Source organism: Stomoxys calcitrans, chromosome 2 (genome assembly GCF_963082655.1).
Source record: "Stomoxys calcitrans chromosome 2, idStoCalc2.1, whole genome shotgun sequence".
NCBI lineage: Eukaryota > Metazoa > Arthropoda > Insecta > Diptera > Muscidae > Stomoxys > Stomoxys calcitrans.
In genome coordinates this window covers 100425406-100451740 of record NC_081553.1, presented here as the reverse complement: position 1 = coordinate 100451740, position 26335 = coordinate 100425406, and the positions used below count along the sequence as shown (strand labels likewise).

The 26335-nt window shown below is 39.1% G+C and overlaps 1 protein-coding gene across 1 annotated transcript; it reads right to left on the bottom strand.

The window, feature by feature from the left end:
- Nucleotides 1-669: 669 nt before the first annotated feature.
- Nucleotides 670-26335, bottom strand: LOC106093363 (protein zerknuellt 1). The gene is made up of 3 exons (XM_059361560.1): nucleotides 26246-26335; nucleotides 25276-26178; nucleotides 670-1590 (listed from the first exon to the last, which is right to left on the bottom strand). The coding sequence occupies exons 1-3, from the start codon at nucleotides 26333-26335 to the stop codon at nucleotides 670-672; spliced, it is 1914 nt and encodes a 637-aa protein (XP_059217543.1).

Sequence of the window (26335 nt, the reverse complement as noted above, 5' to 3'; positions counted from 1 at the left end):
ATATAATTTTCAGATATTGGGTGAAGGCGGACCTCCCCCTTACCCCAAAAACGTGCAAAGTGCCGTTGACCACCCCAGCCCCAAATCACCTTCCATACGGTTCATATTTACCGGCCATGGAAATATGGGGCTCAAATTAAAGGTATTTGGAAGTGCAGCACGAATTTGATATCCATATTTGAGTCGTAATGTCTGAGGTGCTATCCCTCCTTTTTTATAGCCGAGTCCGAACGGCATCCCGCAGTGCGACACCTCTTTGGGGAAATTTATTTTAAATGACCATGCATGGAATTGTACCTCGCAAATGTCGCCAACATTAAGAGAGGATGAACACCGCTTTGTCCGATGTTCTTGCCAGGATTCGAACGCGTTCAGCGTTAAAGGCTACAATGCCACGAATTCGATATCCATATTCAGGGCGAAGTGCCCCCACCCTAAAAATATGTTAGAGAGTTAAAGAAGGCGCAGCAGAGCGGGCCCGGTTCGGCTAGTTTTATATATAGAACATATTTTAGGGTTTTATTACTTTACTAGCAAACTTATATCTAATAAATAGTTATATAAATTAGTTAATCTAAAATCTAAACCGAAATGTCCTATAATAAATATACCTATTTACAAAGGCTCTTCTCTACGAGTATATGTATGCATATATTAGATTAGGTTTCTTTACATATCCAAAAGATTTTGCACAAAATCAAAATCCATATCAAAATCTAAGGAACAAAAACTTGAGGAGGCTGAATTCGATAGGGATGATGCATTAGAAAATGAAGTTGAAGCTGTACTCTGCAATTTGTTGCATTGGCTGTTATCGAAGCTAGGCATCTCTTCGGACATAAGGAAATTCAAAACATCCTTTTCATTCTGGAAACTGGGTAGGACTTGCAAATCATCGAATAGCGAAGAATCGGCAGATGAATAAAATGCAGAATCCGAGGCAAAATATTCCATTGAAGCGGGTGGAGAATCCAAAGCAGCTTGATAATTATGATGCTCTGTGTTCACATAAATGGAATCGTTTAAATTCGAAGGTGATGCCTGAGGAAAGCTAACAGCAGCCAATTGATTGGGAATTTCAGAATGTTCTTGTTTGATCATTACAGACGGCAGGTAGTTGCAAGAGTTGGCTGCACTATTGGGTTCTGTCTTTATTATATCAATATTATCGCTTAAAAAAGCAGGCAGATGATCGTTATCCTTATTTACATCGCCATTCACAATTGGTGTTTGGGAGGAACGTAATGTATGGCAATTCCTGGAACCACGATTAGCATCTTTTTTGCTCTTCATGCGACGATTTTGGAACCAGATTTTCACTTGGCGTTCACTCAAGTCCAAACGATCGGCTATTTCAATACGCCTGGGGCGGCACAGATATTTGTTGAGATGAAACTCACGTTCCAATTCAATAAGTTGTTTGCTGGTAAAAGCGGTGCGTATACGCTTTGCCTTGGTACAGCTTCCCTTTGAGTCAATGGAAGAAGTGGGCGACAGGAGACCTGGGGTGGAGGTGATGCCGGAGCTGCAGATGGGGGACGGCGGTGAGACCATAGTTACCAAAGGGGAATTTAACATATTGCCAATGACCTAAAAGGAAAATGTATATCAGTGATGATTCTTCAATTACAACCTTAATTTTATCAACTTACACTAATATTTTGATGGTGCAATGTTTGTGCCAGATATTCTTCAAAGCTCATATTGTTTAAGAATTCCATGTTTTTCTTGGGTATTTCTTCCTATACTTCAAAAATTCCAATAGCTTAATTCGTATCTTCGTTTGCTCTCAGATGATGATGTTGTCTCTTTGAGTTGCAGCGGCTGAATGTGATATACTCTCTCACTACATCATAGTATTTATATCACACTAATCCTTAACAACTTTTTACCTGTTAGCTTGTTGCATGCGTGTGTGTATATGAGTGGCTTGTTGGATTTATTGCCAAGGACTCGATTTGCAAATCGGAATTGGTATCGTGGACTACACTAGGCTGTAGCACTGAAGCCTCCAGGTAGCTGGCTCTGTGTGTCCGCCAAGATTGAGGGTGATGAGCGAGAGGGATTGCTTGGCTGGGCAATAAGTCTGGTCTGGTCTCTACTTGTCTAAGCAGCCAGACCGGCGTTTTCGAGATGCGTGTACTTGAGCGTACATGAAAATGCGTAATAGCATTTCGACTAGTCTCGCCTATCTTCTTGTGGCCATTTTGCCCTGCATTGAGTAATTGGGTAGTCAGTCCATCGATTATTTAGCTAAGAGCTGTTTTGCACTTTTATGTCTTGTCCAAATATTTTATGGGCTTAATGCTTGTCACCACCGTCCAGAAGATTGTGTCTGCGATAGGTGTAATCACACACGCACACAGGATACATTTTCATCAATCAGGATTTTGTTTTCTCTTCTCCTTAAGGTGGACATTCCAAGGGGATGAGTCATCTTGGAAAAATGTCAACCAAATTTGAAGAAATTCTTAAACTATGTGCTTATCAATTAAAATGTTTAGTTTGTTGTTGTTTTCTTGTTGTTTGAAAGGGATAAGCAGGAAATGTGTGCATTTCTCAAAAAAGTGTTGAAATTGCATTGACTTAATTTTGGGGGAATAATTATATTTAGCCAAATAGAACTGTTAAGGTGCACCTTCGATCTCTTTTTGAGATGGTTTAATAACTACATAGAAACTTGTTAAACTTTTTAGAAAAAACTCTAAGTTTGACATGATCGAGTTGTTTGAAGAGTCAAATCTCATGAGCTGTTTATATTGGACACTACCTGGACCGGGCCCGCTCCGCTGCGCCTTCTTTTACTTTATATGGAACAAAATTATCCTTTAAATATTTATTTTCGACAATTCAAGAGCTTTAAGTGAATACCATGCTACGAAAATAGTAAATGTATATCGCTTGACTAACAGTAGAACCATATAAATGGCATTATGATCTCTATTGGTCTATGAATTCGCTCGAAGTGTTTTAGTTTGGATGTTAGATGTACTCCACTCTTAAAAGACTTTATCTGAGCTCCATATTCTCATGATGTCCGATTTGGGGGTGTTTACGGGGGTGAGGTGGACCCCCGGGCACTTAGCTCTGAAAGCAAGTATACAAAAATCGTGCTCTACTCTCAAATACCATTTATTTAAACCTCATATTGCTATAGGATTAAGGGAAGTTTATGGGATGAGGCCAATGGCAATCCATTGGCCTTAAAATTGGATATCATACTAGTTTTCTAATCTCAAATACCTTTTATTTGAACCCCTTATTGCAAAAGTCAGCAAATATTTGGGGGTTGTTATGGCGGTGGGACGTCCCTTAGATAGTTGGTCCCGAATGTTGAAATCACATACATCGTCTACTCCCAAATACTTTTCATTTGAACCCATATTTGGCAAACATGCCCGGTTTGAAGGATGTTTTGGGGGATGGGGCTGCCACTCATAGACTTGGCCCTGAAAATATTTCTCAGATTCATGTTATACTATAAAATACCTCTTATTTGAGCCCCATATTGCAATGGCCAGCAAATACGTTCTATTTGGGTGGTGTTACGGGGGTGGGATGGCCCCATATACACTTTTCCCGAATATTTATATCAGATTCGTGCTTTACTCCCAAAGACCTTTCATTTGAGACTTACATTGCTATGGTCGTAAATTTATCTTCTTGGAGGGTGTTTTTGGGGATGGGCGGACCACTTAACACATTTGATATCAGATTCGTATTCTTCTCTCAAGTACCTTTTACTTGAGCCCCATATTGCCAGGGTCAGTAAATAAGTCCTATTTGAGGGTGTTTTGGAGAAGGGATGGACCCCCAAAAACTTGGTCCAACATTTGGATATCAGTTTCGTATTCTACTTGCAAATACCTTTCATTTGAGTTCCATATTGCCATGGTGGGTAATTATGTCCGATTTAGGGGGTTTTGTGGGTTGGGGGCGGTCCCCAAGCACTTAGTCCGACAATTGGATATTTGATACGGTTTCTTATCTTAAATACCTGTCATTTGAGTCCCATATTGTCGTTATTGGTCAATATATATATTTGGTAGGTTTTTGGGGTAGGGTAGTACCCCATCTGAAATTTGGACATAAAATTTTTGTTTTTAGGTTACTATAAAAGAGTACACAAAATTTCGCTAAAAACGCACCACCCACCTCCAAAATCTGGTATTTCTGAAAATTTGGGTAAGAGGGAGAGTCCGTCAAAGTCAAAGGGTAGGAACCATTTTATTTTAATGCCCACCACCTTAGGATAGGGGGTATACTAGTCCAGTCAATCCGTTTGTAGCACCTCGATATAGAGATGTGGGACCCCATAACATGGGCTCCGATATCAAGTTGGCCTTCGACTTGACTTTTTAGACTACTAGAAGCTGTAATTATTATTCGATAAAGCTCAGACTCAGGCTTACGCAATAGTGGTGGAAAATCCGAATCCTGACTACAGATAATTCTCCACCATGATAAGGCCGATTCGGCGACATTAAAGATCCTTCTGATGTCAGGAGGATTTGACGTTGTTCTTAATCAGGAACCATTTGTGTGTGAACGAATGATTAGTGGACTAAGAGTTCCTGGATTTAAACTAGTCAAGGTTACGGGGAATGAGTCCTATTAGTCAGTCATCATTTATGCTGAAGACTCTTGAGAGGTTGATAGAAACATATCTTAGGGCAAAGATCCCTGAAGATCGCCTGTCGCGGCAGCAGTATGCGTATAGTAAAGGCAAATCCACTGAAACAACCCTTTACGACTTAGTCGGCTACATAGAGGGTTCTCTCGCTGTCAAGGAATACACAATGGTAGCACTTCTTGACATTGAAAGTGCCTTCAATAATGTAAAACCGACGACAATCATGAAGGAGTTGGAGTTTATAGGCATCAACTCTATTGTAAGAAAATTTATTAATAACTTACTTACTAAAAGATGCAGAGGAACACTTCAAGGAGGTGTACTGTCTCCTCTACTTTGTAATATAACCATTAACAATATATTAGTGTTTCTGGAAGAAAAAGACGTAAAAGTGATCGCAATTGCGGTTAGGGGAAAGTTTCCCAGCACTCTAAGAGATATAATTCTGGAAGCTCTACGTGCAACAGCAAAGTGGGCTACCGAAAGTGGTCTGGGTATAAATCCGTGCAAGACAGAAGTAGTTATTTTCAACAGGAGATACAAGTTGCCTACAGTGGAACCTGCCTTCTTGGGTGGAGAGAATGTTCCATTTACAGAAAGCGCAAAATACCTGTGTGTTTTGCTGGACAGGAAATTGAACTTCAAATCCAAAATTTTGGAAAAGGCAAGAAAGGCCACTCTTGCCCTATACATCTGCAAGAGCGCCATTCGAATCCTAACTGCAGATAAGTTGGGAGTTTAGACCGCGTGTTATGCATTGGGTATATACTGCAGTTGTCAGACCTATAATGCTATATGGTGTTGTAGTCTGGTGGACGGCTCTTCAAAAATCCACCTACTGCTCAATACTTAACCGGATCCAAATTGCTGCGCCCACTTCCGTGAGGTTAAGGGAGCTTTCCCATTGGTCATGTGGCGGCTACGGACTCTGTGTCATCCTTGATACAATATCCAATGCTCCAGGCAGGGTGTAATCCACCCGCTTTTGGTACTATACCACTATTCCTGATAGAACCGATTGGAATTACGATATCTCTGGTAATACAAATTATAGAGACTTCTATACGGATGGTTCCAAACAAAGGACAATGTGGGCTTAGTGGTGTACTCTAAAGATCTAGAACTGGTCATATTGAAAAGGTTACCTGGCCACTGCAGTGTGTATCAAGCAGATATCCTAGCAATTAAGGAAGTGGTGGAATGGCTAAGATATAATGTCATTACGAAGATAAGCAGCCATTAAATCCATGGAGAATGTATTTCTGAACACAAAAACCGCCCTCGACTTTCGCAGAACAGTTCAAAATTTTGAAATGGCTGAACAGTTCAAAATTCACCTGTTCTGGGTGCCGGGCCACAGAGATATCCCAGGGAATTGTAAAGCGGATGAGATTGCGAGACTTTTATAAGTTATAGTTTATAATGGAATTAATTGATGAAACTGCACTGTTGTGAACCAGCACAGTAAAATATAAGATATAATCTTGTTGTGCTTGGTGTTAAATAAATGAAATGAAAATGAAACTAGGAACTACCCTACACATTCCAGGGATACTGGAATCTGTGGGTATGCCTCAAGCGACATGTAGGCTAAGTTTTCAGGACCAGGCCCGAAGGACAACGAATGGTAGATGGTCCCAAAGAGGGGATTCCAAAACTATGTGGCCTAATCTAGACTTGAAGAGGTCTACTGCTTTGCTGTTATTGGCTAGAACAGACGTCTCATTGTGTCTGTCATGACAGGTGACTGTCCAAACGGAAAACATGCTGACAGACTGAAGGCTGTCAGCAATGACTTTTGCAGAAGCTGTGAGGACATCGAAGAAGAAGAGACTATAAAACACATTTTGTGTGTGTATTCCGCACTAGCAGTCAGAAGGAGTTCCGCTTTCTAATTTCTTTGAGAACCTGACTGATTTTGCGGATGTGAACATTCGGAAGTCATTGGGCTTTTAAAGCGATCTGGATGGTTCAACCGTAGGAACTAGAAGGCATCTTCCTTCTTCTGTTCCTGTGGTATTACAATGGACGAAAACGTCTAAGTGTGTTTGATGGCAGACTGCCACCTAACCTAATATAAATATTTAATTAAACAAGAAAATAAAAAAGTAAATAGCAAGGAAACCGTTCAATATAAAAAGTAGCTCAACCGATTAGAATAATATCAATGAAAAATCAAGTAAGAGCGTGCTTAGTTCGGTCGAGCCGAATCTTTTATACCCTCCACCATGGATCGCACTCGTCGAGTTCTTTGCGTGGTATCCCTTTTAAGGCAAACAAAGATTAATCGATTAGAATTGTTATGCTTTTGGAGATATATCAAGTATAGTCTGCTTCGGACCATAAATGAATTTGAATGTTGAAGATCATAGAAGTAATATTTCAGTCCATTCGGATAAGAATTGCGCCTTGTAGGGGCTCAAGAAGCATAATGGGAAGGTCGGTTTATATAGGAGCTGGATGAGGCTATAGATCCATCCAGACCATATTGGACACGTATATTGAAGGTAATTGGAGAAGCCGTTGTACAAAATTTCAGCCAAATCTGAAAATATTGGGTTGCCCAAAAAGTAATTGCGTTTTTTTTTTTAAAGAAAGTAAATGCATTTTTAATAAAACTTAGAATGAACTTTAATCAAATATACTTTTTTTACACTTTTTTTCTAAAGCAAGCTAAAAATAACAGATGATAACTGACAGAAGAAAGAATGCAATTACAGAGTTACAAGCCGTTGAAAAAATTTGTCAACGCCGACTAAATGAAAAATCCGCAATTACTTTTTGGGCAACCCAATAGTTGCGACATCATGATCCCAGATCAGTTTATATGGCAGCTATTTCAGGTTATGTACTGATTTGAACCATACTTAGCACAGTTGTTGGAAGTCATAACAAAACACTTCATGCACAATTTCAGCCAAATCGGATAAGAATTGCGCCCTCTAGTGGATCAAGGAGTCAGGATCCAAGATTTGCTTATATAGCATCTGTATCAGGTTATTAACTGATTTCAACCACATTTAGCACAGTTGTTGGAAGTAAAAAAAAACACCTCATGCAAAGTTTCAGCCAAGTCGTATGAGAATTGCGACCTCTAATGGCTCAAGAACCAATATCCATGATCGGTTTATGTGGCAGCTACATATATCAAAACATGGACCGATATGGCCCAATCGACATACACTGAAAAGAAGTATATGTGCAAAATTTTAGGCGACTAGCTTTACTCCTTCGAAAGTTAGCGTGCTTACTACAGACGGACGGACATGGCTAGATCTTTGTGGGGTCTTAGATGAATATTTCGAGGTGTTCCAAACGGAGTGACGAAATTAGTATATCTCCAACCTAAGGTGGGGGTTATAATCAACATCTTAGCTTGGAGTTAAGTGTCTGGTCATTAAACCCACAAATCGAAAAAATTTACATTCCAAAACAAAGGTTCTTCACATCACAATATTATTGGCGCGATACAAGTAAAACGAGGAATAATACTGGCAAACAGATGCTACTTTGGACAAAGTAAGCAGTTTAAAAACAAGGCCACCTCTCGACAGACGAAGATTACACTATACAAGACACTGATACTACCCGTGCTGTTATATGGTTCTGAAGCATGGGTACTTGTAAAAGCAGATGAGGCAGTGCTTGGAGTATTTGAGAGAAAGATTCTTTGTAAAATATATGGACCAGTTTGCGTTAACGGAGAATATAGGCGACGTATGAACCACAAGCTGTATGAGGTGTATGACGACGATAGCATAGTTACACGCATCAAAACACAACGGCTGCGTTGGCTAGGTCATATTGTCAGAATGGATGAAGAAGCCCCAGCAAAGAAGTCTTTTAAAGGCAAACACGGTGGTACACGCAAACCGGGAAGACCAAAAGCCCAATGAAAAGATCAAGTTGTGGGAGACACCTCGAAACTTGCTGGCAGAGATTTTAGAATGAGCGCAGAAGATCGAGGCGCTTGGAACGCTATTCTACGTTCGGTGGAACAAATATCCTGTCATAGCCAATTAAAGTAAAGTAAGATACAAGTAAATAGAAACAAACTTATTGTAAAATTGTTTGCGATGCGTGACGAGTAATTAGCCCTGCCATAATCAAAGAATGTGGTATTATTCTTTATTTCCCTGTTTGGTTAGAATTGTTGTTCTCTGACATCCTCGTCAAACATTTAACTTTACTTCCGGTTGTTTGAATACAAATTAATGCTTTGCAGAAAAGACCCTTCGAAGGCCAAGATGATAAAAATTCGTTTTACTGCTAATGCATGAACTAAACACAGAAATTGCATCAATGTACCTTTTCCCCTTAAAACCCTATCTTATCTTGGCTGTAAAGTAGCCAGCTTTGTTTTTGTGGTACACTACAGAAGGTAACCAAACAAATTTTTTTTTTGGGTAGACAAAATAGAGCCACTTCAAGAATGTCCTTCATAAGACAACAAGAAATTTTCAAATGAAAATGAACCACTAAGACAAGAATAGGGAACACTTCATTATTGGGCAAGCTTAAAGGAATGTGAAAACACAATATTTAAGATGTTCGATATACATAAAAACACTTTTGTAAAAAAATTTTAACAATTTCGAAAAAGGTTTTTTTACATGTAAAGTTTGTATGGTATTTGAATTTTCTAAAAAAAAGAATACTTGAGAGCTTATGAATTATAAACAAAACTGTAAATTTAGTTTGATAAAAAATTTTACAAGGTTTGATAATACCATATTCCGCCCGAAATATGATTTTAAACAAGCAAAAGCGCAATGGAAAAAACGTCCGCCGACTTTATAACAGAGCACGTCGTAAAAAAGCGTAAATTGATTCGGATGTGTATTACGAGGGTTGTCCTTTATATTTCGGGATTAGAGAATACAAAAACAAATATTAAACATCGAACATAGCTTTAATGTTTTCGTTGGAACCAATTTGATGAAACACTTTTGCCATGGATTAGAGAATACAAAAACAAATATTAAACATCGAACATAGCTTTAATGTTTTCGTTGGAACCAATTTGATGAAACACTTTTGCCACTCTGATTGAGGTATTTCCAAAACATGCATTTTTAAAGCATCAACCGCTTCTTCAGGAGTCGAAAAACGTTGACGTCCCATTTTAATTTTTAAGTACGGGAATAAAACGAAATCATTCGGTGCCAAGTCAGGACTATACGGCGGATGATTCATCAAATCGATGTTTTGAGTGCTCAAAAATGAAGTTGTTTGAGCCGACGTGTGAGAGCTCGTATTGACGTGGTGAAGAGTGATCCATCTTCGGCGGTTGATTTTTACTGATTTTTTGGAAGACAAATGGTTGTATACCACTCAGAATTGACTGTTCTCCGTTGTTCTAGTGGTACGATTGCGACATGTCCAGATTTTTCTAAAAAAAACAGGCGATCATTTGCTGGGAAGCAACTTTTATTGGCTCATCTTGAAACACCCATACAGTCGACTGCTGTTTACTTTCGGGCGCATACGCGTAAATCCACGATTCATCACCTGCCACGATGTCATAGACGTGTTTCGAAGCACCGAGATTGCATTTTGGAGCATTTTTTTCGAACAATCAACACGAACCTTTTTTTGAACGATTGACAAATTGTGTGGGATCCAACGTGAATAAATTTTTTTGACGGACTAATTTTTTGTTGTCAAATGTTTGTTAGTAAAAACAGCAAATATTTTTGGTGAAACAGCAGAAAGTCTGCTGAAAATGAGATAGCAGTAATTTGTGGCTAAGGCAGCAAACATTATCTGCTGTTTTCAAATTTAAGCAAATAAAAAGGCGTTAAGTTCGGCCGGGCCGAACTTTGCATACCCACCTCGGGTATTTCTTTCGTCACAATCCGGTGAAAAATGCATAAACAAAAAGTAATTGCGGATTTTTCATATAGTCGGCGTTGATAAATTTTTTCAACGGCTTGTGACTCTGTAATTGCATTCTTTCTTCTGTCAGTTATCAGCTGTTACTTTTAGCTTGCTTTAGAAAAAAAATGTAAAAAAAGTATATTTGATTAAAGTTCATTCCAAGTTTTATTAAAAATGCATTTACTTTCTTTTAAAAAATCCGCAATTACTTTTTGGGCAACCCAATATATCGAAATATGTTCCGATTCCAAATACCAATAATTGCAAGTCATTGTTCAATTGTGTATAAGAAAATATTGGTCTTTTTAGTAGGTATATCTAAAAATAAACCGATCTGAACCATTTACGACACGGATGTCGAAAAGCCTAACATAAGTCACTGTGTCAAATTTCACTGAAATCGGATTGTAAATGCGGCTTTTATGAACCAAAGACTTTAAATCCAGATATTGATCTATATGGCAGCTATATCGAAATCTGGACCGATCTGGGCCAAGTTGCAGAAAATTGTCGAATGGCCTTACACAACTCACAGTGCCAAATTTCGTCGAAATCGGACAATAAATGCGCCTTTTATGGACCTGTGTCACTGTGTCAAATTTCACTGAAATCGGATTGTAAATGCGGCTTTTATGGAGCCAACACTTAAAATCCAGATATTGGTCTATATGGCAGCTATATCGAAATCTGGACCGATCTGGGCCAAGTTGCAGAAAATTGTCGAATTGTCTAACACAACTCACTGTCCCAAATTTCGTCGAAATCGGACAATAAATGCGCCTTTTATGGGCCCAAAACCTAAGATCGAAAGATCGGTCTATTTGGCAGCTATATTCAAATCTTGATCGATCTGAGCCAAATTGTAAAAGTATGTCGAGGGGCTTAACTTAACTCACTGTCCCAAATTTCGGTGACATAGGACAATAATTGCCCCATTTATGGGCCAAAGCCTTAAATCGATAGATCAGTCTATATAGTAGCTTTATTCAAATCTGGACCGATCTGAGCCAAATTGAAGAAGGATGTCGAACTTCCCAACACAACTTACTGTCCCAAATTTCGGCGAAATCGGACAATAAATGCACCTTTTATGGGCCCAAAGCCTTAAATTGAGAGATCAGTCTATATGGCAGCTATATTCAAATCTTGATCGATCTGGACCAAATTGAAGAAGGGTGCCTAGGGGCTTAACACAACTCACTGTCTCACATTTTTGGCAAAATCGGACAATTAATGCGCCTTTATGGGCCCAAAACTTTTAATTGAGAGATCGGTCTATATGGCAGCTATATCTAAATCTGAACCGATCTAGACCAAATTAAAGAAGAATGTTAAAGGACACAACACAACTCATTGTTCCAAATTTATGTAGCCCATCTTCGAACTTAACCTCCTTACGGACAAAAAAAGAATCTGGACAAAATTTCAGCTCAATATCTCTATTTTTAAAGACTGTAGCGTGATTTCAACAGACAGGCGGACGGACATGTCTAGATCGTCTTATATTTTTACGCTGATCTAGAATATATACACTTTATAGGGTCGGAAATGGATATTTCGATGTGTTGCAAACGGAATGACATGTGTAGCAAACGGAATACCCAAGCCCAGCAAGGAAGGTTATGCGACACCAAACACTTTCAGACCTATAAGCTATACGTCCTTTCTACCCAAAACGTTTCGAGGATACCATGATAAAGAGTAGGACATCCAGCTGACCGCTCAAGTACAAACAGCATGCCTATGTCAAGGGAAGGTCGGTGGAGACTAGCCTACACGAGGTTGTGCATAAAATAGAAAGGAAACCATCGATGCCAAGACGTACGCAGTGGAGGTATGCATTGACATCGAGGGGGCTTTTAACAATGTGCGGACAGACACACTGATTCTATTCTTAGACCAGTACCGGGTGAACCCGGTCCATAGAGACTGGATAAACCATATGCTTAGGTGGATAAATTGTGTGTTCCATGACATAACTATAAGGGAGAAAGTGGCATAAGGTACGTCAAAGGGGGGCATTTTATCGCCACTCCTATGGGTGACCATAGGAGTGACGGATGCTGACTAAGTTGGGATTTTCACCTGTCTGCTGTGTCTGGTAAAGTGAATGGAGACTTGGATTTAAGTCGATGAGAGAATGGATTGAGGATGGGAGCAACTCATACCATCGCGGTATAATCGAGGCGACGATAGGAAAACTGAAGGGGCATGCGGGGAAGTTGATGACATGTTGGAGCATTTCCTTTGTCATTGCCCGGATTTCGCGTCTAACAGATAGCCCCAATCAGGTGGTGACACAATACCAGGCATGAACCAACTTAGGGGCGTGGTATGAAAAACAATTAAGAATTTTTTAAGTAGCACGGAATTCCAAACTTAGATTTTCTTTTTCGAGGTTACTTTTTCAGTATTTAGAGCGCAAAACAAGACGATTAGTGGCTTAGGAATATATCCATAGCTGCATGGGGCAGATTTATATCCTCTTTCGATCTAACTTAACTTAACCTATAACTTTTATTTTATCAAGTATTCTATTTTGATGCATAAATGTCCTAGTAATGTGCCGACTTCTCTCACATGCTGTTTGCCCTAAAGACAGCTTCTGTACATTGTGGTTATCATCTGACTGGTTATGGCCAAAACATCATCATGGCGCAAAACAAAAACACATTAAAAGAACAAAGCAAAGATGAAGCCAAAAACCAGTGGGTGGATCTTAGTCAGGACTCTGCATAGACTAAAGACAATGAAGTCGCACTAAACATTGACTGGCAGATCATGCTAACAGGGACAGTACATCATGGTAACGATTGTCGTCGTGTTCATGTCACCAAAGTCATATTTGCCTACAAAACCAATGACAGTGTAAACAGACGTTGGGTGGAATGAACGAAAGGACGGACATTTTTCACACTTACATTGTTATGTGCTCAATGTGGCACATTATGTGCTTCGAAACATCCGCCCACGAGCATGTAAACAACAGGACGAAGCATTGGAAGAAGTGGACAGTAGTACAGGACTAAATTCAATTTGGTGGCTTAGACACGCCATGATATCGCGACACTAAAATACCAAATAATAGAGTGTGTCCTTTGCCAGCCAATGTTCTTTGGTGACGATTGACTTTGGAATGATGGCATGATGATGATGGATGGATGGATGGTTAGCGCCGTTTTGTCAAGTCTTTGAGCACGCGACAGACGACTAGCCGTGTTCGGAAGGCTTTACTATGCCTTCTAGACTGGTTTTGTTCCCTTCTTAAAAACACTTTTTTTGTTTGTTTGTCCTATTGTACAGTATTGCATGTAAATATTGACAGCATGAAAAAAGTCGCGTCGCGTCGTTTCGTCGAGTCTTTAGTTTTATTTTGAGTTTTGTAATTTATAAAATTTTGTGACAGGCATATGTTTTGATTCTTTTTTTGCCAAAAGGTTTAATGACCATTGTGAGTTCAGTTAATTGGCACTTCCTTTGGGCATTTGGCCATAATTGTCTTGACGTAACAATTAGCCAACTTTTGGCCAAACAAAAAGGTCATCGTTAGTACGATAGCAATTTGAGACATGCCTATTAATTGAAGAATGTCTACTTTAGAAAAACTAGATGTTTGAGTTTTCAGTTTTCGGTGAAAGTAAGCTTTACTTGCTAATTTGTGCACTCTAAAGAGAAGTCACTATCTAGACCACTAACATTTTGTCACCCGATTCGTTCGTCAATTCGTATAAAACAGCTGTTTTCCTTTTATAAAATCATCTGTTTTCAATGAATTAGTGAAGAAATCGAGTAAAAAAAATTAAGAATGAATATTTTTGAGAAAATTTTGCTTGTATCCCCTAGCATTTTCCAGATAATCAAAACTTTAAGAGAGTCGTTTAAAAATCAAAATTGTACTCCTCATTCTACTTAATATTTGGGGATGTGTGAAGTTTAAGACAATGTAGCGCAGAGGTTAGTATGTCAGCCTATGACGCTGAACGAATGGCTTCAAATCCTGGCGAGACATCAGAAAAAATTTTCAGTTGTGGTAATGGTTTCTGGTTGTAGCATGTTGTATGCTACTGAAACCTCGACTAATAAATTGGGTGGTTGACACAGGTTTCCGACGAAAACTACTGAATTAGGGCTTAATTGCTTGATTTCCCTAGACCGTATATGGGCACCAACACACATCAGCACATAAAATCCTATGCCCACGAACAGAAGCACACATACAGTATAAGCAACTTCGTGTGGCTTCGTTCGGTTGGCGCATTGTAATGATTTCCCAAAGCAACCTCACTTCGTTGGTCGTTCGGGTTTTACTGCCCCCCATACAAACATAGTTTAGTTTTTTTAACTAAAGTTCGCCTATGATGCCGTACGCTTGGGTTCGAATACTGGGGAGAATATCAGAAATAAGTGAAAAGGCGTTAAGTTCGGCCAAGCTGAACTTTGGATAACCACCACCTTGGGTATATGCGTAAGCCACCTTTCGTCAAAATCCGGTAAAAAATGCATGCCTTATGCAGAAAAATTTCGAAGAGCGTAACACAACTCACTGTCCCGAATTTCGGTGACCCCAAAACCTTAAATCGAGAGATCGGTCTATATGGCAACTATATCCAAATCCGGACCGATCTGAGCCAAATTGAAGAAAAATATCGAAGGGCCCAACACAACTCACTGTCGCAAATTTCGGCAACATCGGACAATTAATGCGCGTTTTATGGGCCCAAAGCCTTAAGTCGAGAGATCGGTGTGTATGACAGCTATATCCAAATCTGGACCGATCTGGGCCAAATTGAAGAAAAATGTCGAAGGGCCTAACACAACTCACTATCCCAAATTTCAGCAAACTCGGATAATAAATGTAGCTTTAATGGGCCTAAGACCCTAAATCGGCGGATCGGTCTATATGACAGCTACATCCAAATTTGGACCGATCTGTGCCAAATTGAAGAAGGATGTCGAAGGGCCCAACACAACTCACTGTCGCAAATTTCGGCAACATCGGACAATAAATGCACCTTTTATGGGCCCAAAACTTTAAACCGAGAGATCGGTCTATATAGCAGCTATATTCAAATCTGGACCGATCTAGGCTAAATTGGAGAAAGATGTCGAAGGGCCTAACACAACATACTGCCCCAAAATTTCAGCAAAATCGGATAATAAATGTAGCTTTAATGGGCCTAAGACCCTAAATCGGCGGATCAGTCTATATGACAGCTACATCCAAATCTGGACCGATCTGTGCCAAATTGAAGAAGGATGTCGAAGGGCCTAAAACAACATACTGTCCCAAAATTTCAGCAAAATCGGATGATAAATGTAGCTTTTAAATCGGCGGATCGGTCTATATGGGGGCTATATCAAGATTTAGTCCGACATAGTCCATCTTCGAACTTAACCTGGTTATGGACAAAAAAAAAAAAGAATCTGTGCAAAGTTTCAGCTCAATATCTCTATTTTAAAAGACAGTAGCGTGATTTCAACAGACTGACGGACGGACGGACAAGGCTAAATCGTCTTAGATTTTTTCGCTGATCAAGAATATATATACTTTATAGGGTCGGAAATGAATATTTCAATGTGTTTCAAACGGAATGACAAAATGAATATACCCCCATCCTTTGGTGGTGGATATAAAAATGTTCAGCGGTTGATATACTCTCCTAATACTGGCTATATTTGTAAAGTACTGTCATTTGAAAAAGTATTATGGCAGCCATGTAAAAAGTACTCTCCAAATAGATCTCGCAGCATGACGTTCAGACTCGGTTATAAAAAGAAGGTCCCCCATCATTGAGCTTAAACTTGAATCGGACAGCACCAATTGATGTGTGATAAGTTTGCCCCTTGTTCATTAATGGAATTTTTGTGGGAAAATTTGGAAGTTTGTGTGCCCATCATTGCCTTAGACCAATGATCTTAACCTGGGAAAAAAAAGCATTCCATTCATAAGGAGAGAAACTCCCTGAATTGGGCTAAGGAAACAGCATCAGGTCAGGCTGCCATATTTCTAATGCAGCAATAGCAACTGTAAAATACGTTGACTGACTGGTGGTCATATCAATTCTCAGAGGCGAAGAATAACAGACCCAACTTGGTAATGGTAATAACATGTGAATTGTGATTGTATTGCAAGTTAAATATTAATCCATAACGGTCTCTTAAAGGAGAGAGAAGACTTCTCTTATATCAATCAGTGGTGCCCGACTCAATTTTAAGCTCATTAACAGGGGTCGTTCTCTTCATACCCGAATTCGAATGGTATGCCGCTGAGCGACACCATTTTCTAGAGAAATTTTACATGTATGCAAAATGCAAATTTGCCTTTAAGGGACAGGGACAAACTTCTCACATATCAATGAGTGCCGCCGATTCAAGATTTTTAAGCTCAATGATAAGGTGCCTCCTTTTTTATAGCCGAGTCCGAAGGGCGGTCCGCAGTAAGACATCTCTTTGGGGAGAAGGTTTTATATGGCAAAGCACCTCACAAACGCCACCAGCATTAGGAGAGGATAACCAACGCTGACAAATTTTTATACCCTACACCATAGGATGAGGATATACTAATTTCGTCATTCTGTTTGTAACTCCTCGAAATATGTGTCTCAGACTCCACAAAGTATATATATATTCTTGATCGACATGACTTTTTAAGTCGATCTAGCCATGTCCGTCCGTCTGTCTGTCGAAAGCACTTTAATTTTCGAGGGAGTATAGCCAGCCGTTTGAAATTTTGCAAAAATACTTATTAGTTTAGGTCGGTTGGGATTGTAAATGGGCCATATCGGTCCATGTTTTGATATAGCTGCCATATAAACCGATCTTGACTTCGCAATTCTTATCCGATTTGGCTGAAATTTTGCATGACGTGTTTCGTTATGACTTCCAACAACTGTGCTAAATATGGATCAAATCGGTCCATAACCTGATATAGCTGTCATATAAACCGATGTGGAATTTTGACATATTGAGCCTCTAAAGGGCGTTATTATTATCCAACTTGGCTAAAATTTTGAAAAATGGGTTTTCCCATAACCTTTAACTTACGTGTCAAATATGTTCCGAATCGGTCTATTGCCTGATACAGTCCCCATATAAACCGATCTCCCTATTTTACATCTTGAGCCCCTAAAGGACGCAATTCTTATTCGAATCGGCTGAAATTCTACACAATGACTTCTACTATGGTCTCCGAATCGGACCATAACTTGATATAGCTTTATTAGCATATCAATTCTTATCTTTTATCCTTTGTTTGCCTAAAAAGAGATACCGGGAAAAGAACTCGACAAATGCAATTCATGGCGGAGGGTAATAATTGGCCCGACAACTCTTTTGTATAGACAATGAACCATCTTGGGATTCTGTCTCTATTTCCAGTGGCTTTTCTGCATAGTGGCCAACACATATTAGGCTTCTCTTCGAGATCATCGCCAGATCAGTGTTGCCGTTTTTGGTAGGTTACTACCAAAATAGGTAGGTTTTTATTCTCTTGGTAGGTTGGTAGGCTGACCTCATTTTTTTGGTGATTACCGAACAAATCGTCGGGTATGACTCAAAATTAATTCACTTCGTGTCGTTTCTGTGTATTCGTTAAGAGTGCAGAATTAAGCCAAGGATAGCGAGGGGCCAGGGGTTTATAAAGGGTCTCATTGCTTCAAATGTCAAGAAAAAGGGCGTAATTTCTGATATTGACCGTATCTGCTGGTACGAGTGTTAAGGGATATCTTTCAAACGTCGTGGATTCTGGATTGAAAATGGGGCTTTTGTGCGTTCAGTGGCTTCAATCGCAAAACAAGGCTATGTGGTAGCTGCATACAAATATGGGACATCGGTATAAAGGGTGCTATAGCCAGATATAGGCCATCTTTAAACTTCAGGCTGTAGAGTGATTTCAACCTATATAGAGACGGTCGTGTCTAGATCCTGTATGAATACCGACGATCTAGTTTTTTGTAGCTTTGACAATTAAAAGCGTGCTAAGTTCGTTCGGGCCGAATCCATGGAAACCGTTAAAAATATACCCTTATTAACTGAGTTGGTATTTTAATTATTTTAGTCTCCAGAAGTCAAATCTGGATATCGGTACCGATATGGGGCCGTTATTACCTAATTGACTGATTCGGATAAAACTTGGCACTGATGTTTTGAGTCATAAGATAGGATTTTGGCCCAAATTTCAGCCAAATGAGTTGAAAATTCAGGCTTTTAAGAGCTGAAGAAGTCAAATACGGGAATCGGTTTATTAGGGGGATATATTTGTTTATAGGCCGATTTGGATCATACTTGCCATGGATGTTGGAAGTCATAACTTAAGTCTTTGATCTACATTTCAGCCAAATAGGATGAACATTGAGGCTTCTAAGGTCTGAATAAGTCAAATCAGGGTATCGGTTTGCATTGGGCTAAATCTGTTTATAGACCGATTCGGATCATACTGAACATGGATGTTGGAAGTCATAACTCAAGCCTTTGTTCCAAATTTTAGCCAAATCGGAATAAAATTAAGGCTTTTAAGGGCTGAAGAAGTCAAATCGGGGGATCGGTTTGTATGGAGGCTAAATCTGTTTATAGACCGATTCGGATCATACTGAACATGGATGATGGAAGTCATAACTCAAGTCTTTGTTCCAAATTTTAGCCAAATCGGAAGAAAATTGAGGCTTTTATGGGCTCAAGAAGACAAATCGGGGGATCGGTTTATATGGGGGCTATATCCAAATCTGAATCGATATGGCCCATTTGCAATCTCCAGCGACCTACATCGGAAAGAAGTATCTGTGCAAAATTCGTTCGACTGCTATCGTGATTTCGACAAACGCACGGACAGACATGGCTAGTTCGACTCAGAATGTCGAGGCGATCCGGAATATATATACTTTATGGGGTCGCAGATAAATATTTCGAGGTGTTACGAACGGAATGACTAGATTAGTATAATCCCATCCTATGGTGGTGGGTAAAAATTGTATAGTTTGATGTGTACCAAATGGAATGCCAAATGACCAACTCTTCCGCTTGTGATTTCGACAAACGCACGGACGGACATGGCTAGTTCGACTTAGAATGTCGAGGCGATCCGGAATATATATACTTTATGGGGTCGCAGATAATTATTTCGAGGTGTTACGAACGGAATGATCAGATAAGTATAATCCCATCCTATGGTGGTGGGTAAAAATTGTATAGTTTGATGTGTACCAAATGGAATGCCAAATGACCAACTCTTCGGCTTGTGGAACATTTGGTAGGTTTTAGTGGGGTTTGGTAGGATTTTTCTTAAATTTTGGTAGGAAAAAATTTTCTTCATATGTAACTATGTATGCCCGATATTGAGATCGCTCTACCAAAGAAGCGTGGCTATTGACTCAACTTCTGCTTTCTAGTGAATAGATATATCACTGTTTTAGAGTTGACGTTGGGACCCCTCGAGCTAGTGAGAGAGTAAGCAGCGTTGAAATTTTTTTTATTTTTTTCTCCAGAATTCCAACATAAATATTTAGAGTAATAGATTATTTAATTTACAAAAACTATTCTGGAGATGACAAAATTGTTAAAAAAAAAAATTGGAATGTCATTTTAAAAAACTGTTGTTGAGTCAGTTTCATATCCAACATTTCTAAAGCAAATAATTCTTGTTAAAAACAAATAATTCGATGAAAAAGTCGTATAAAAAGATTTGCTTCAAAAACGTTTCCACTACCTTTACCCAAACCCCTCTCAAACTAAACAAAAACCATATAATTTCGAAAAAATTACATACTTGCTTGCATAGGCTACTCAAAGGTGCAAGCGCTTCCCTTTTTCTTCTACAGTAAAAGTGTAACGCGGATTAAGTTTATATGACAGGCAGGGTTATAAAAATCTATTCGCTGGTAGCATCAGTGATTGAAAGAGAAATTTTCTGGTTTTTCCTGGGGTTTTCCAAAAGAATTATGAATACTTTCGGTTTCGCTTAAGCAGGTACCTGATTAAATATTTATATCCCTTATCCTTGAGTGTGCATACAGGCACACACACACACAAGGCTCACCTAATATCCCATCGTATAACGAGGATTAGTTAAGTTCGTCGAAGTAATCACACCCAATAAACCAAAGTCCTTAGGATTGTTTACATTTTGTTTGAGTGCTGTTGTAAAATGTAATCTGCAAATGTAAAACTACAGAGGATAAAATTATGCCTGGCTTTTGTGCTCGAGCTAGTCTATGAGTTTTCTTTTGGATTTTCCCAAATGTTCAGTCGTTCAAAAAATGCTCAGAATTATTGGCCAACGAACTACCTTGTTCCAACACCGGTGGTTTTAGCTTAGTCTCAATTCGTAAGGTTTGCTAAACCAAAGCCTTCGATTAATAAAATCGCCCAATAAACCAGCCAGGGGGAATAGGTATATTTGCAAAGTTTTATTTCCTTTAGCAACGAAGCTATGATTACCAAAAGCCTTGATTATCTTTGGTATACGTGTATAAAAGCAGAATTTCCTAAAACTGTAGGTCCTAAAAGTGGGTAAATCCATATGTGATGCTTATTTCTACATAAATTTTTATCAAAGTTTTGACAAGGAAATTAAACTACCATCTGTCGAATATGTTTGTAAGCATTTTAGCTAAATGTAGCTCCTATTTATTTTTTGTTTGGTGTAAATTTTTCGATGATAAATAAAGTATAGCTTTTAAAATAACGTTGCTCTGGATATTTTTTTGGTCTGGCAATGCTTACGGAAACCCTGCATTATCGACTACTGGTAATAACATTTTAAAAGAGAAATGTGGCTCGTCCTTTCATAGCTGCCCCGATTGCAAACTCCTTGCAAATTTTTAAAAGTGTGTACTCAGAATTCTGGATTTTCTGAAAAACATTCAAATGTTCATGGCTTTTCCCTAGTAAAGGAAAATTTTTTATACCCACCACCATAGGACGGAGATATACTAATCTAGTCATTTCGTTTGTAACACCTCGAAAAATTCGTCTAAGACCCCATAAAGTATGTATATTCTTGACCGTATCGACGTCCTGAGTCGATCTAACCCTGTCCGTCTGTCGAAATCACGATAGCGGTCGAACGCGTAGAGCTAGCCGCTTGAAACTTTGCACATATACTTTATATTGATGTAGGTCGTTGGGAATTGCTCCCATAGAAACCGATGCCCGCATTTGACTTCTTGAGCCCTTACAAGCCGCAATTTTTGTTCAATTTGGCTGAAATTTTGCACATAGTGTTCTGCTACGATTTCCAACAGCTGTGCCAAGTACGGTTCAAATCGGTCTATGACCTGATATAGCTCCCATATAAACCGATCTACCTATTAGACATCTTGAGTCCTTACAAGCCGCAATTTTTGTCTGATTCGGCTGAAATTTTGCGTGTAGTTTTCTTTTATGACTTACAACAAGATCTACATCGATCTATAACCAAATATAGCTCCCATATAAACTAATCTCCCCATTTGATTGCTTGAGTCCTTACAAGTCGCAATTTTTGTCCGATTTGAGCGTGTGTCGAATGATAGACTAGTGACTCTACAGGAGCGTAATTATACCAATAATTAGTTACGCCTCAGTAGTTTGGTGGACTGCGTTAGAGAAAAAGTTAAATGTAAGGATAATATAACAGGTTCAGAGAACAGGTTATCTTGGTATTAGCGAACTATGGGGACCATGCCCACAAGGGCACTGGAGACTATTATAGATATCCGACAGATAGACATACAGATTAAGTGTGAGGCAGCCAGTGCGGCTAAGAGACTTAAGGTGATGGGAGAATGGATAGAGTATAAAAGCAAGTCATAACGTCGCGGTATAATCGAGGCGACGATAGGATACCTGAGGGGAGACTTGAGGTCGAGTACGAGGCACTGCTGGCACCGGCACTTGGATTGACGAAACCCTAGTATTGGCCAAAGCTAGAGAACAGAATGGGCCTGAGGGTCTACATTGAGAACCCAGAGATTGAAATCTTTTTTAAACTGTCTGATCATAATAGGGTCCTGCATCGGTCATACTAGGTGCAGAGGCTTCAAGAGCCATACATTGGTAGGTTGTACTTATACCGAACATACCGCGAAAACGTATCTACGATGTGAGCATGACACTAAAACAAGTCTGCCACCTTTCACACGCTCTTTTCGACTACATAGCTTCCATTGCACACGAATGTCAATCGTTTCCAACTTTTGGCAGTTTTATTCATGGCAACGGCTCTCGCTGCTGCGGCCAGGTTCGAATCCCGGTCAAAGCCATTAATACAACTTCCAAAGATATTCGTAAAGACAACCACACTTTGATTGAAAGATTAGATTCGGTCTATAAATAGTGTGTTAACAATCAGTTCAAAATACAGCTCTGTCTTTATGACCAAATGTCACCGCCGATGGGTCAGTTACTGCAACCAATAGCGACCACAATTAAAAAAAAAATTGTGGTATATTTGCCAATTTCACAGTAACTGAAAAATTTGGTCAATTTTCGATTTTGAAAAAGTGTGGGGTGCCCCCCCCCCTCTCCTCCTAAAATAAAATCATGGCTACGTCCCTAATGGAAGCTATAGCAGGTTAAAAACTGATTCGGATCGTACTTAGCACAGTTATTGGAAGTCAAAACAGAACAGAATATGGAAAATTTCAACCATATCCGACAAAATTTGCGGCTTCCAGGGGCTCAAGAAGAGAAATCAGGAGATCAGTTTATATGGGAGCTATGTCCAAATCTGAATGGTTCACTTGCAATTCCCAACGATCTACATCATTATTAAGTATCTGTGCAAAATTTTAAGCGGCTAGTTATACGCCATCGTGATGTCGACAGACGGACGGACGGACATGATGTCGACAGATGGACGGACGGCCATGATCGACTCAGAACGTCGAATCGATCAAAAATATATATATTGGTTTGCCCAGAAAGTAATTGCGGATTTTTTAAAAGAAAGTAAATGCATTTTTAATAAAACTTAGAATTAACTTTAATCAAATATACTTTTTTACACTTTTTTTCTAAAGCAAGCTAAAATTAACAGCTGATAACTGACAGAAGAAAGAATGCAATTACAGAGTCACAAGCTGTGAAAAAATTTGTCAACGCCAACTATATGAAAAATCCGCAATTACTTTTTGGGCAACCCAATACTTTATGGGGTCTAAGACGAATATTTCGAGGTGTTACAAACGGAATGACAAGATTAGTATACCCGCATCCTATGGTGGTGGGTATAAAAAGCGAACGCGTTTTATTCAGCTAACGGCATATTAGATACATTGCTAGAAAGTTCTTCATCTGAAGACGCGGATGCGATATTTACCGTATTATGATAACATATGGACATATGAATATGTTCGATTGAAAATGCAAATAGTGTAACACTATGAAAGGGTTGGGGCGACATTTGCAACCAAAGGCTGCACAAAACCATTCATTGGTAAATGTTGTTGCTGAACTCGTGTGCACTGAAAACACATGATGTTGTATTTCAAGACTGCTGAAGAGCGAGACACTGAAGATGGAGTAAAACGAACAAGTTGCTATTGAGTAGATGATTTTGAAAAAAGGACCACCATTCAGTGCTTTGGATATTTTTATATCGAATTTATCGCCGCTACAGCGAGATATGAGAAATTACTCGCTGTATATGAAAGTGTGCGGCTGTAATTTTCAGGATATGAACTGATCACACAAATCGTTGGCAAACTGTTTGTTTTCTCATATAAAATAACTAGGATTTTATGTATGTGTGTGTGATTACCCATGCTTTTGCCAAATCAAGGACGTTGCCTTCGTACGAATTTCGCACTACGAAAGCAGACGTCAAGAAAAATAGTACTTTATCTGAAGCAAAATGTACACGAATACTTGTATTGTACAACATGCACTCAGTGAACTCCCAATCATCTTTCTTTTTGCTGAAAGGCTCATTTTTTGCATTCACTCATCTCGTTTTCTTGGTGTCTAATTATCTGTTTTACTCAGTTCTCAATTGTATCAAACATGTTGTATTGTTAAACGAAGAGTTCAGTTCTTGAAATACTATATGATTGTTCTGGAATTACTCTATGACAGTCAAAGTGTTAATAATAACACACACTTAATTGCCCAACTTGTATAAGTTCTTTGCTATGGCATAATTTGAATAGAAAGCGTTTGAAAATATTTTCATCCATTTCACATTTACAGAAGGGCTTTGAGAATTTTTCGATTTGAACCACAGTGTGGTGGTGTTGATGAAGATACACGGCGTACCAGAAATCGCGATCCACCATGCCAGTTAAAGTGTTTTGAATAATAGCACACACTTGCTCAACTCTTATAAGTTCTTTCTGTGCTATTCCTTGAATAGAAAGCGTTGAATATAATCTCAAGCTAGAAGATGTTCGAAAAATCAAGAAAATATTTTTTTTTTTTTAATTTATTAAATTTTTATCAACCACTACTACTAACAACTACTTATGTTATTTAATATATATAAAGGTACATTCATAAGCTAATATATCAAGAGAAAATATAATTTAAAATTATATTTGTACATCGAATTAAAACTTAAATATAGATTTGGTATAATATAAACGAATAAATGCTTTTAAAGACGTATTCACATGCACACATGACTTCATGATTAACGTCAATTAAAGTGACGCTTAAACCTACGAGAAAATAACTATACAAATTTACATGGCCGTCAAAGTAATCGGAGGCCTATTGAAGTCCTCTTAACCCCCTAGTTAGACCTAATGATGTCCATTATTAGCTTGAAGATTATTAAAATTATAGTAAACCATAGTCGAGGAAGCATTAACATGGGCACGATTGAATTTCGTGGACTTGGCAGCTGGTTCTCCCCAGCTGACATTCAGGGAAGGTGTGGGTGTGACACTTGGAACACTAGACCAGTTCTGGCCTTGTTGAGTGTTTCTAGACCATGCCTGGGCAGACATTTCCAAGTCCCGTTTAATGGATTGCAGTACCATATCCAAATTATAGGAGGAATACGAAGAGGAGGTATTCAAGGAAGTTGTTGAGGAGTTTTGGCTACTCGCAGGGGAGCTTTCCGAAAGATGATCCAAAATTTCACTCAAATCTGGGGTGAATGAGGGTTGAGGTGGTAACTGTGCAGGGGCTACTATTTTAGGCTGTGCATTGTGTGTGGCTACCTCCTTGGCTTTTGTTAGCGCAGCCACTTTGGCCCCGGAAGAGTTTTTGGGAAAAGCCTTGCTATACGAACGTTTTTCAGCCTGTTGCAAATTTGGATCCTGCGAATAAGACATTAAACGTTGTACAATACCCTTGTGCTCATTTTGTTCGGCCAGGGGTTGAGAACTTTTGGTTGCTGTGGTCTTTGACTCCTGAGGTCCTTGTATGTCCTTCTTGTATTTCATACGACGATTTTGGAACCAAATTTTAACTTGTCTCTCGCACAGGGAGAGTCTTTGGGCTATCTCAATGCGTCGGGTGCGATACAAATACATATTCCGCTTAAATTCACTCTCCAACTGGACCAATTGAGAACTGGTGAAGGCGGTGCGAGAACGTTTCAATTTGGTACGTGGTGGCTCCGACTGGGGGATGCTCTCATCGGAGGAGGCACGTTGCATTTCAACATCTGTGGATAGGCTATTGCAGGGGGCATACGACTGATCCATGGGTGTGGGATAGATTGGCTGGCTATGCTGGAACATCATCTAAAAATCAACAACAATAAAACGTAAGTAAAATTGCTTACGAATTATGTTTCTCCTTTGAACTTACATTATTGTAACCTCCCACAACTGGTGCCGTATATACAGTTGGACCTTTTGTGGCTTGGTGCATGGGATAGTAATGCATTACTGAAGACAT